Genomic DNA, 13,646 nt, shown 5'->3' with positions numbered 1-13,646 from the left:
AGCTGGAAGGGACCAGTGAGTGCCAAGAGCAGGGGAGGGACTCTGGGCGTGATGCTTAAGAGGGCCTTCTCACTCTCAGTCTGGCTCCGGCCCTCATCACAGTCCCCTGAGGCCAGTCGGGCCGGGTCCCCCCATTTCACGGGTGAGGAAACGAAGCTCAAAATAATTAAGCGCTTTGTGAGTAGTGGAGCTAGAACTCCAGCACAAGCTTCCACCGGCTAAGGCTTTACTTCCTGTCATAGCTGCCTTGCTTTACTTAGCAACAATTTCCATACCCCAAATTAGAACCGTGGGCCTGACAGGAAATTTGTGCCACTTCTGAGTGCTGCAAGTCAGTGTGCAAGGGCCTGAGACCCACCCCCAACCCCTCCGGAAAGTATCGTTAAAGTGATTTAGGGAAACAAAAACAAAACAAAACAAACCCCCCCAAAAACCCTGATATCCCAAATATGGGTCGAAACTTTAGGACTCTGTGAACAGGCAAGGTGCCAATGGAAAGGGGCACAAAGAGGGATGCAGGCTTTTTACGCCTCTGAATATAGACCTTTTTTCTCCTTTAAGATGCGACTTTAAAATATCTTATAATTAATATACCCTAATGATGGTATTCCTTCTGTGTTGTCACTTTGCAAAGTTATGCTGGCTGTTGCTCAGAAATATTCATGAACTGCCTCAGAACCAACCTACAGGCTACCCACAAAAATCTCTTTCTCTATTCGACTAAAATCCTTTTTCCATTTTGCTTCTGTTGAGATAAAGGGATATGTAGTAGGTTGTGAGGGAAGTTCCCAGAGTAGAGGGATATTAGAGGAACAAGAATTTTAATCTCTCACGCACTTTGAAGGATCCAATTTTCGTTTGGAAATGCAAATTCTGCTGTGACTTGTTTTAAAACCAATCATCTGCATAGTGTGTACAAAGAAACAGGCACCTTATGAGAGCCCCAGTGCTGGTCTTTCTAGGGAAGAACCTTGGTGAAAGAGTGATTTGTGAGGAAGGTAGCAAAAGCCGACAGGCATTTCTGAAATAATCAATGGCAATTATATTCTCGCAGATGTCCCACGAGAGAGGCAAAGACCAGTAATAATGAAACTTAGTAGTATCCTTACTAAGTGGTACTGAGCTATGGACATTTATGCAACATCTCATTTAATCCTTTCAACACCCTGTGAGGTTTGTACTATTATGTTCATTTTATGGTGGATACAACTCTTCCATGTTACCAGTAAGAAAATTACACCCTGAAAGAAAATACAGAATCAATCAGAGCCAGGACAACCACTGTTACTTTGGTCATATGATTACTAGACCATCTCTTATCTTCATTTTAACAGAAAAATGTAATTTAAAAGTCAGCTTTCAGCTTCAACTCCAAACCCTATTTTCTTTTAAGTTAAACTTTTTCTTTATTTTCTTCTAAATTATATGCTTTCTTGTAAGTGAGAGAAGGGTAAAAGGAGCACCAGTTATGTTTTGGATACCAGAATAAGCCCTTTCCAAGCCTTATTTCATTTAATCCTTGCAATAGCCCTGTGAGGCTCAGTGAAGTTAAGTAACATGCTCAAGGTCACACAGCCAATAGGGAGTGAAGCCAGAATTTGAACAAAGCCCTCTGATTCAAGACTATGCCCTTTTCAATAACTCATGCTGCCTAATTAGAAGAAAATTGTGTGGGGCAGTGATGTTTTCTTGTGACTTTATTTCTTCCTTATCATCAAGATGTACACACCAATAATTCTATCACAAGCAAACCAAATTTTCGATTGTAAAGTTGCTTGTGAGAGGCAAAGTCACTCAAGATAATTGTAAAGGCCTTCATTGTTTTGGATTTCTCTGAGCTTATCTCCAAAATAGTTATCACTTTACTTTATCACATTCAACTGTCCACTCATACTCTGAGTGACCAGAGGCCCAAGACCAAAGCTTGATTTGGAAGATTGATTCATTTGAAGGGCACCGTGTTTTGTTTATTTTGTTCGTAACTTCAATTTTGAATGCTTTTAGTGGGCCCAAAATCTCTCTTCGTTCCTCTCCTTGGCAGGGCCGGATGCTTTCCACACACCTTCTAGCCTCTGAAGTCTTTGGAGCTTGCAGCTAACTTTAGAAGTTATAGTACAATTGGGCCACTAGATGGTGATCTTTGATTATATATAACTAGAGTTTCTTAAATTGAGCTGATAAGATGTATCACTATTTTCTTAAATCAAGCTTTCAACAGTTACAGCTTTACCATAACTTTTTACAAAATACTTATTTTTACAAAATACTTATTTTTACAAAATACTTATTACCATAACTTTTTACAAAATACTTATTAAAAATACTTTGTTAAATATTCAGAGTAATATGAATTAATCAAAAAATCTTTTGGCTCAAATGGAGTCTCTCTAGAGTAATGTTTAACAAGTAGATACCAACAGGCAAGGCCTTGCATGTAAATGATCTCATGGGAACTGAACTAGGTAAGGAGTATTGTCTGCACAGTGCCCATGAGAAAAGGGAAGTTATGTTGAGGTATCTTCCATTTGACTCCAGAACCAGGACTCCAGCCAAGATCTCATTGCGTGTCTGGTGGTCTTTTCACTCCACCAAAAGTCAACAGTCTCAGAAATATAAGAAGCAGTAATATCAAGCTTTAAACTCCAGGGGTTTCAGACTGAGTGGCCCCTGTGTTTCTGGTATCCTTCAAATCGATCACCTTTCTTTCCAGTCTTGCTCTGTCAGAAAGGGCTTCCCAAGGCATTGCTGATTTGTTCCAATCTTGGCCTGTACACACCTGTTCTAATGCAAGAGAAAGCTACTGCATTCTTTCCTCTCCAAGATAAACTCAAACTTGCTGTAGAGAATCCAAGATTTTTTTCTTTTTTCTTAACTTTTTGATTTAATTAAAAACATTTTAGATTATGGTACTTCTACTTTCAGTAAAATGTCTATTCTTTGATAATGTCTTTTCTTTAGAAAGTGCTGTACAACTTCCTTTGGCCCCATTTTGTTGCTTTCCTTTGTGTCAGAGAGCATTCATCCCACAGCATTTTTGTTTGAAGAAATTTTTTTTTATTGAAGTATAGTTGGTCTACAATGTTTCAGGTGTACAGCAAAGTGATTCAGTTATATATATATATTCTTTTTCAGACTCTTTTCTGTTATAGATTATTACAAGATATTGAATATAGTTCCCTGTGCTATACAGGAGGCCCTTGTTGTTTATCTACTTTATATATAGTAGTGTGTATATGTTAATCCCAAGTTCCTGCTTTATCCCCTGCCCCTTTCCCTTTGATAACCATAAGTTTGTTTTCTATGACTGTGGGTATATTTCTGTTTTGTAAATAAGTCCATTTGTATCATTTTTTAAGCCTACATATAAGTGATATTATATGATATCTGTGTTTCTGTGTTTGACTTACTTCACTTAGTATGATAATCTCTAGGTCCATCCATGTTGCTACAAATGACATTATTTCATTCTTTTTTATGGCTGAGTAATAGTCCATTGTGTGTGTATATATATATATATATATATATATATATATATATATATATATATATATACCACATCTTTAAAAAAAAAATGTATTGGACTTCCCTGATGGTCCAGTGGTTAAGACTTCATGCTTCCACTGCAGGGGGCATGGGTTTGATCCCTGGTTGGGGAACTAAAATCCCACATGCTGTGTGATGCGGCCAAAAAAAAGAAAAAAATTATTGAAATATAGTTGATTTACAATGTGTATTAGTTTCAGCAAAGTGATTCAGTTTTACATATATTATTTGTGTATATATATGTGTATATATATATTTGTATATATATTCTTTTTTAGATTCTTTTCCATTATAGGTTATAACAAGATATTGAGTATAGTTCCCTGCGCTATATAGTAGGTTCTTGTTGGTTATCTGTTCTCTAAATATATAGTAGCATATTTTAATCCCAAACTCCTAATTTATCCCTCCCCCACCTTTTCCCCTTTAGTAGCCATAAAGTTTGTTTTCTATGTCTATGCATATATACCACATCTTCTTTATCCATTCATCTGTCACTGGACATTTAGGTTGCTTCCATGTCTTGGCTATCGTAAATAGTGCCTCTATGAACATTGGGGTGCATGTTTCTTTTCAAATTAGAGTTTGCTTCTTTTCCAGATATATGCCCAGGAGTGGGATTGCTGGATTATATGGTAACTCTATTTTTAGTTTTTAAGGAAACTTCATAGTGTTTCCATAGTGACTGTACCAATTTACATTCCCACCAACAGTGTAGGAGGGTTCTTTTTTCTTTACACCCTCTCTAGTATTTATCATTTGTAGACTTTTTGATGATAGCCATTCTGACCGATGTGAGGTGATACCTCATTGTAGTTTTGATTTGCATTTCTCTAATAATTAGTGATGTTGAGCATCCTTTCATGTGCCTGTTGGCCATCTGTGTGTCATCTTTGGAGAAATGTCTAATTAGGTCTTCTGTCAATTTTTTGATTGGGTTATTGGTTTTTTTTTATTGAGATGTATAAGTTGTTTGTATATTTTGGAAATTAATCCCTTGTTGGTCCCATCACCTGCAAATATTTCTCTCCCATTCTGTAGGTTGTCTTTTCATTTTGTTTATGGTTTCCTTTGCTGTGCAAAAGCTTTTAAGTTATTTAGGTCCCATTTGTTTATTTTTGCTTTTGTTTCCATTACTCTAGGAGGCAGATCCAAAAAAAAATTGCTGCAATTTATGTCACAGAGTGTTCCACTTATGTTTTCCTCTAGGAGTTTTATAGTATCCAGTCTTACATTTAGTTTGCTTTTGTATATGGTGTTAGAGAATTTTCTAATTTCATTCTTTTACAGGTAGCTGTCCAGTTTTCCCATCACCACTTGTTGAAGAGACCGTCTGTTCTCCATTGTATATTCTTGCCTCCTTTGTTGTAGATTAATTGACTGTAAGTGCATGGGTTTATTTCTGGGCTTTCAGTCCTGTTCCATTGAAGTATGTGTCTGATTTTGTGCCAGTACCATACTGTTTTGATTAGTGTAGCTTTATAGTATAGTCTGAAGTCAGGGAGTGTGATTGCTCCAGCTCTGTTCTTCTTTCTCAAGATTAGTTTAGCTATTCAAGGTCTTTTGTGTTTCCATACACATTAAAAATCTTTTGTTCTAGTTCTTTGAAAAATGTCATTGGTAATTTGAGAGGGGTTGCATTGAATCTGTAGATTGCCTTGGGTAGTGTGGTCATTTTTAACAATACTGATTCTTCCAATCCAGGAATATGGTATATCTTTCCATCTGTTTGTGTCATCCTCAATTTCTTTCATCAGCGCCTTATAGTTTTCAGAGTACAGGTCTTTTGCCCCCTTAAGGTAGGTTTATTCCTAGGTATTTTATTTTTTTAATGGTATTGTTTCCTTAATTTCTCTTCTGATATTTTGTTGTTAGTGTATAGAAATGCAACAGATTTCTATACGTTAATTTTGTATCCTGCAACTTTACCGAATTCATTGATGAGCTCTGGTAGTGTCTGTAGAATTTTCTATGTATAGTATCATGTCATCTGCAAACAGTGACAGTTTTACTACTTCCTTTCCCATCTGGATTCCTTTTATTTCTTTTTCTTCTCTGACTGCAGTGGCTGTGACGTCCACAACTGTGTTGAATAAAAGTGGCAAGAGTGGGCATCCCTGTCTTGTACCTGATCTTAGGGGGAATGCTTTCAGCTTTTCACCATTGAGTGTGATGTTAGCTGTGGGTTTGTCATATATGGCCTTAATTATGTTGAGATATGTTCCCTTTATGCCCACTTTCTGGAGAGGTTTTATCATAAATGGATGTTGAATTGTATCAAAAGCCTTTTTTGCTTCAATTGAGATGATTGTATCATATGGTTTTTATTCTTCAATTTGTTAATGTGGTGTATCACACTGATTGATTTGTGGATATTGAAAAATCTTTGCATACCTGGGAGAAATCCCACTTGATCATGGTATATTATCCTTTTAATGTATTGTTGGATTTTATTTGCTAGTATTTTTATTTATTTATTTATTTATTTATTTATGGCTGCATTGGGTCTTTTTTGCTGTGCACGGGCTTCCTCTAGTTGTGGTGAGTGGGGGCTACTCTTCATTGTGGTGCATGGGCTTCTCATTGTGGTGGCTTCTCTTGTTGCAGAGCACAGGATTTAGGCACACGGGCTTCAGTAGTTGTGGCACATGGGCTCAGTAGTTGTGGTTCACAGGCTCAGTAGTAGTGATGCATGGGCTTAGTTGCTCCACGGCGTGTGGATCTTCCCAGACCAGGGCTTGAACCCATGTCTCCTGCATTGGCAGGTGGATTCTTAACCAGTGCGCCACCAGGGAAGCCCAATTTGCTAGTATTTTGTTAAGGATTTTTTTCATCTGTGTTCATCAGTGATATTGGCCTATAATTTTCTTTTTTGTGTGATATCTTTGTCTGGTTTTGGTATCAGGGTGATGGTGGCCTCAGAGAATGGGTTCAGAAGTGTTCCTTCCTCTGCAGTTTTTTAGAATAGTTTCAGAAGGACAGGTGTTAACACTTTTCTAAATGTTTGGTAGAATTCATCTGTGAAGCTATCTTGTCCTGGACTTTTGTTTTTTGGGAGTTTTTAAATTACTGATTCAGTTTCCTTACTGGTAATTTGTCTGTTCGTATTTTCTATTTCTTCCTGGTTCAGTCTAGGGAGATTGTACTTCCTAAGAATTTGTCCATTTCTCCTAGGCTGTCCATTTTATTGGCATAGAGTTGCTCGTAGCATTCTCTTATGATCCTGGATAAGTCTGAGTAAAGGCTTATCAATTTTGTTTATCTTTTCCAAGAACCAGCTTTTAGCTTCATTGGTCTTTTCTATTGTTTTTGTGGGGTCTTTTTGGTCTTTATTTCATTTATTTCTGCTCTGAACTCTGTGATTTCTTTCCTTCTACTAACTTTGGGTTTTGTGTGTTCTTTCTTTAGTTGCTTTAAGTATAAGGTTAGGTTGTTTATTTGAGATTTTTCTTGTTTCTGAGGAAGCTTGTGTTGCTATAAACATCCCTCTTAGAACTGCTTTTGCTGCGTCCCATAGGTTTTTGATCATTGTGCTTTCATTTTCATTTGTCTCTAGGTATTTTTAAAATTTCCTCTTTGATTTCTTCAGTGATCCATTAGTAGCATATTGTTTAGCCTCCACGTGTTTGTGTTTTTTGCAGTTTTTTTTCTTGTAGTTGATTTCTAGTCTCATAGCGTTGTGGTCAGAAAAGATGCTTGATAAGATTTCAATTTTCTTAAATTTACCAAGGCTTGTTTTGTGGCCTAGCATGTGACCTATCCTGGAGAATGTTCCATGTGCACTTGAATGTGTAACCTGCTGCTTTTGGATGGAATGCTCTATAAATACCAGTTGAGTCCGTTTGGTCTAATGTGTATTTAAGATCTGCATTTCCTTACTAATTTCTGTCTGGATTATCTGTCCATTGATGTAAGTGGGGTGTTAAAGTCCCGCACTATTATTATGTTACTGTTTCTCCTTTTATGTGTGTTAACATTTGCCTTATATATTGAAGTGCTCCTATGTTGGGTGCATATATATTTATAATTTCTTTATCTTCTTCTTGGATTGATCCTTTGATCATTATGTAGTGTCCTTGTCTAAGTACAAGGACACTTGTCAGTGTCTTTATATATATATATATATATATATATATATATATATTTAACATCTTTATTGGAGTATAATTGCTTTACAATGGTGTGTTTCTGCTTTATAACAAAGTGAATCAGTTATACATATACATATGTCCCCATATCTCTTCCCTCTTGCATCTCCCTCCCTCCCACCCTCCCTATCCCGCCCCTCTAGGTGGTCACAAAGCACCAAGCTGATCTCCCTGTGCTATGTGGCTGCTTCCCACTAGCTATCTATTTTACGTTTGGTAGTGCCTATATGTCCATGCCACTCTCTCACTTCATCCCAGCTTACCCATCCCCCTCCCCATATCCTCAAGTCCATTCTCTAGTAGGTCTGCGTTTTTATTCCTGTCTTGCCCCTAGGTTCTTCATGACCATTTTATTTTTTTTAGATTCCATATATATGTGTTACCATATGGTATTTATTTTTCTCTTTCTGACTTACTTCACTCTGAATGACAGTCTCTAGGTCCATCCACCTCACTACAAATAACTGTTTCGTTCCTTTTTACGGCTGAGTAATATTCCATTGTATATATGTACCACATCTTCTTTATCCATTCATCTGTTGATGGACACTTAGGTTGCTTTCATATCCTGGCTATTGTAAATAGAGCTGCAATGAACATTTTAGTACATGACTCTCTTTGAATTATGGTTTTCTCAGGGTATATGCCCAGTAGTGGGACTGCTAGGTCATATGGTAGTTCTAGTTTTAGTTTTTTAAGGAACCTCCATACTGTTCTCTATAGTGGCTGTATCAATTTACATTCCCACCAACAGTGCAGGAGGGTTCCCTTTTCTCCACACCCTCTCCAGCATTTATTGTTTGTAGATTTTTTGATGATGGCCATTCTGATTGGTGTGAGGTGATAGCTCATTGTAGTTTTGATTTGCATTTCTCTGATGATTAATGATGTTGAGCATTCTTTCATGTGTTTGTTGGCAACCTGTATATCTTCTTTGAAGAAATGTCTAGGTCTTCTGCCCATTTTTGGACTGGATTTTTTGTTTTTTTGACATTGAGCTGCATGAAAACTTTGGAGATTAATCCTTTGTCAGTTGCTTCATTTGCAAATATTTTCTCCCATTCTGAGGGTCGTCTTTTCATTGTTTATGGTTTCCTTTGCTGTGCAAAAGCTTTGAAGTTTCATTAGGTCCCATTTGTTTATTTTTGTTTTTATTTCCATTTCTCTAGGAGGTGGGTCAAAAAGAATCTTGCTGTCATTTATGTCATAGAGTGTTCTGCCTATGTTTTCCTCTAAGAGTTTGATGGTGTCTGGCCTTATATTTAGGTCTTTAATCCATTTTGAGTTTATTTTTGTGTATGGTGTTAGGGAGTGTTCTAATTTCATTCTTTAACATGTAGCTGTCCAGTTTTCCCAGCACCACTTATTGAAGAGGCTGTCTTTTCTCCACTGTATGTTCTTGCCTCCTTTATCAAAGATAAGGTGACCATATGTGCATGGGTTTATCTCTGGTCTTTCTATCCTGTTCCATTGATCTATATTTCTGTTTCTGTGCCAGTGTCTTTATATTTTAAACTCTATTTTGTCTTATATAAGTATTGCTACTCTAGGTTTCTTTTGACTTCCATTTGCATGGAATACATTTTTCCATCCCCTCACTTTCAGTCTGTAGATCTGAACTGAATCTCCTGTAGGCAGAATATATATGGGTCTTGTTTTTGTATTCATTCATTCAGTCTATGTGTTTTGGTTGGAGCATTTAGTCCATTTACATTTAAGGTAATTACTGATATGTGTGTTCTTATTGACATTTTGTTAATTGGTTTGGATTTGTTTTTCTGGGTCTTTTTTCCTTTTCTTCTTTTGTTCTCTTGTGATTTGATGACTACCTTTAGTGTTATGTTTGGACTTCTTTCTCTTTTTTGTGCATATATCTATTATAGATTTTTGGTTGTGGTTACCATGAGGTTTTTTTTTTTTTTTTTTTTTTTTTGTGGTAAGCGGGCCTCTCACTGTTGTGGCCTCTCCCGTTGTGGAGCACAGGCTCCGACGCGCAGGCTCAGTGGCCATGGCTCACGGGCCCAGCCGCTCCATGGCATGTGGGATCTTCCCGGACCGGGGCACGAACCCGTGTCCCCCGCATCGGCAGACAGACTCCCAACCACTGCGCCACCAGGGAAGCCCCCTACCATGAGGTTTTTATACAGCTATCTATAAATAAATATTTTTATTTCAGCTATTGTATTCTTCAATTCTGTTTGGCTGTTCTTTATATTTTCTAATTCTTTGTTAAAAATCTCTAACTTCTCACTCTGTGCATCCATTTTCTTCTTGAGTTCCTTGATAATCTTTATGAGTATTACTTTAAACTGTTTCTCAGATAGATTGCCTCTCTCCACTTCATTTAGTTCATCTTCTGGGGTTTTATCTTGTTCCTTCGTCTGGAACATATTCCTCTGCCACCTTATTTCGTCCAAGTTGCTATTTGTATTTTTGTGTATATGGTATATTAGTTATGTTTCTCAACCTTGGAGAAGTGGCCCTCTGTAGGAGGCGTCCTATGGGTCCCAGCAGTGCATTCCCCTCTTGTTACCCAAGCTGTATTCTCTAGGGGTTCCCCCTAAGAGGGCTGCTTGGGTCCTTCTGTTGAGGCAGGCTATGTGGGCAGTCTGGTAGGCTTGGTTGGCCCCTAGTTTGGTTGGTGTCAGCCCCTGTCTTGTACAGATGCTGCTGGCTGCTGTTTAGTGTGGTCTGGTCATGAGGTGCCTGGTTTTGGAACCCAAGTGGGCTCCCCAGGGGTAGTGCTGTCTCCTTGGTGGGCAGAGTCAGTATACTGAAGACTCTGGGGCTGTTGCCTACCCACTAGCAGGTGAAGCCAGATCCTGGGGTTAGTGCCAGACTACTGGCAGGCAGAGCTAGTTCCCAAGTCTTGCTGCAGGGTCCAGGGATCTCAGAGCCTGTTTCAGACCATTGGTGGAAGGGGGGCAGTTCCTGACACAGTTGGGTATGGGATCTGGGGTGTCCTGAAGTTTGCATTCACATGATAGTGGGCAGGACCAGAGTCCAGGTGTTCCCAGGGTAGGATCTGGCTTGCATTGCAGGATCATGGATTTCTTGCTTCTGGTGTCTGCCCCCTAGTGGGTGAGACTGATCTAGAGGCTTGTGTAGGCTTCCTGGTGGGAGGGGCTGGTACCTGCCCACTGGTGTGTGGAGCTGGGTCTTGGCCCTTTGGTGGGCTGGGCTGTATCTAGAGGCTTTTGTGGGCTCTGTAGTCTTTAGGCAGCCTGTCTGTGGATGGGTGGGGCTGTGTCCCTGCCAAGTTAGTTGTTTGGCCTGAGATGTTCCAGCACTAGTGCACCTACAGGGTGTTGGGTGGGCCCAGGTCTTGACTCTAATGAGCCAATATGGCAGCTGCCAGGAGTGTTCATGTGGCTGAATGTTTAATATATCTGCAACTAGTGTCTATATCCCCAGGGTGAGCTGTAGCCACCCCTACCTCTCCAGGAGGCTCTCCAAGACCAGCAGGTAGGTCTGGCCCAGGCTCCTATCAAAGTATTGCTTTTGCCTTGCGTCCTGGTGAATAGGAGCTTTTGGGTACTCCCTTTAAGAGTGAAGTCTCTTTTTCCCCCAGTCCTATGGGGCTCCTGCAATTAAGCCCAGCTGGCTTTCAAAGCCAAATGCTCTGGGGGTTCATCTTCCTGGTACTGGATTCCCAGCTTGGGGAGCCTGATGTGGGGCTCAGAACTCTCACTCCTGTGGGAGAACCTCTGCAATATAATTATTCTCCAGTTTGTGGTTCACCCACCCAGGGAGTATGGGATTTGATTATATTGCAAGTCTGCCCCTCCTACCTGTCTCATTGTGGTTCTTTCTATGTATCTTTAGTTGTAGGAGATCTTTTCCCGTAGGTTCCAGTTTTTTTGTTTTGTTTTTTATTAATGGTGGTTCTGGAGATAGTTGTGATTTTGGTGTGCTCATGAGAGGAGGTGAGCTCAGGCAGGGCCTTTCTACTCTGCCATCTTGGCTACAATCTCCCATCCCACACCATTTTGATTGGAAACCATGCTCTCAAAACTCACTTTCTTGATAAAATGGAAACACACAGAATTTTTATAGCAATATGAATATAGTACATACATATACATTTTGAACAGTATGTTTTGAGGCAGATATCTTATCTTGCCATTTCAAACCAGAAAGTTCACATTCATAGATGACATTGTAGATATTCAAAACTGAAATAAAAATAATCTCCTCCAATACAAAGTTAGAGAAATATGAGAGATTAAAACCATAGTTCTTGAAGCCCTCATAGCGCAAGATGAGAAAGCCAAAAGATCAAGTGGAATAACTTCTGAAGAAAAGCCACCACGTTTGGTCAGGAAGAGGTAATTAGTGATCTGAACAAATAACATCAGAGAAATACCACAGTGTGAAGCTTAACTTTTTAGACAAGGGCTGAGAACAAATGGTTCAGGAGAATATAAATGGGAAAAGGAAAACTGGGCCATATCTTCATGAATAAATGATAGAGAGAGGGACTGATGAATGGAACAGGGTACCTTGTTTTTTGATCTAGGAGAGACTTAAAGATGTTAAAAATCAGCAAAAAGCAGAGTGAATGAGACTCTAAGAAATTTTCAGAAATTAAAGGTGTTTGAAGGAGGCTCCAGCGAGGTAGAAAGATGAGAAACATAAGCCAAGGGGAGAAACTGGCTTCATGACAAGTCAAGAAATAATTTTTAGATTCAGAGCTGCTGTCGCAGCAGCCACCAATCACTGAGGATTTGCACCAGAATCAAGCCTACTTGTGTATTGTATACACAGACAATAGAGCCCAGCTGACTGGATTTTTGTATATTCTTCTATTCCCCAGGAGAGAGAGAGCTCCCATAGTGGAAGGAGTGTGGTCATTTAGTCACCAGGTACAACACTGCTTCTGTGGCTACTTCTCAGCTCCTGCATGTCATCAGCATCACCTAGATTTCCAGCTGACTTGGGAGGGGCCATTCCAGCTGACTTGAGATGGGCACCGCAAGTTTGTATCTAACAGTTTTGGCTTAGAGTCTGAGAATCAAATAGAAGAATTTTATAAACAAAGTTTGAGGAATTAATGACTGTAGTTTAAGCCTTGGTACACACCCTGCATATTTAGATAGTCAGACTTGTAATGAATTCTAACTGGGATGTGATCCCTCAGGAACTTAGTAGCCTGAGTCTTCAGCTAGGTTACACTGCTCAGAACTGTGGCCATTCTCAAAGTGAGAACTCAGGAATCTTTAAGAGGAAATCAAACATTTCCTGCTTCTCTTAGGAGCAGAAAATCTATGGAGTACTATAGGGAAATTTCCATGGAAACTTGTCTCCCCCTATAGCATATCTAGAGGATCCCTCCATGTTACGAGTCCACTTTACTGCCCCCGAGCTTGGTCCTGAATGCCTTTGAGGGTTCACTCAGAGATGGCACAGGAAATACTCCAGCAATGTGCCCTCTCACAGACTGTTTATTGTGTGTGTAGAAAGTCACAGAGAAGCACTTTTGCACCAGTCTTATTCCTGTCCTTTGTTTTCTTCTTGCCTTTTTTTTTTTTTTTGCCTATATCTAATTTATATTTTCCTATATAACATGCATCCATTGAAATCACTTTAAATGCTTCTTGGGAACAACACAGTACATAAGTAAAGAAGAAATAAGTGAAAGCTACTGGCCTGAGGATTCTGCCCCAAATATCTATTTTGATGCACTTGATGAAATTAAGCCTTCTTTCCGACTAAAGCTCAGAGAAGAACCAGGCCAACCTGATAATTTTGGAGCGACCTTTCTCCTGGCACTACTCAGCCTTGCAGAGTTATTCCCCAAGCAAAGGCATCCAGGCAGGTTTTACTACTCAGTGCCCCAGGAGGAAGGGTCTGTGCCTCTCTGTAATAGGCCCTACCTCTCTCTCTCATTTTCCTCAGCCCCTTCTGGTGGCTTCATCAATCCATTTGTGCTTCATGTAGAGACTCTCCTTAAGC

At 39.3% G+C, this 13,646-nt stretch overlaps 1 protein-coding gene across 3 annotated transcripts in view; it reads left to right on the top strand.

Moving 5' to 3' along the window:
- Positions 1-13,047, top strand: part of ILDR1 (immunoglobulin like domain containing receptor 1) — a gene marked incomplete at both ends in the record, with an annotated part of 39,053 nt that extends 26,006 nt beyond the window's left edge. For all 3 annotated transcript variants that reach the window (XM_081234393.1, XM_081234392.1, XM_081234391.1), the window contains one exon: positions 12,508-13,047. In XM_081234393.1, coding sequence (XP_081090519.1) covers positions 12,508-12,549 — 42 coding nt within the window. The remainder of the gene's footprint in view (positions 1-12,507) is intronic.
- Positions 13,048-13,646: the final 599 nt, after the last annotated feature.

This window comes from Mesoplodon bidens (genome assembly GCF_964165515.1).
Source record: "Mesoplodon bidens genome assembly, chromosome: 5".
NCBI lineage: Eukaryota > Metazoa > Chordata > Mammalia > Artiodactyla > Ziphiidae > Mesoplodon > Mesoplodon bidens.
This window is presented reverse-complemented; position numbering and strand designations above follow the sequence as displayed.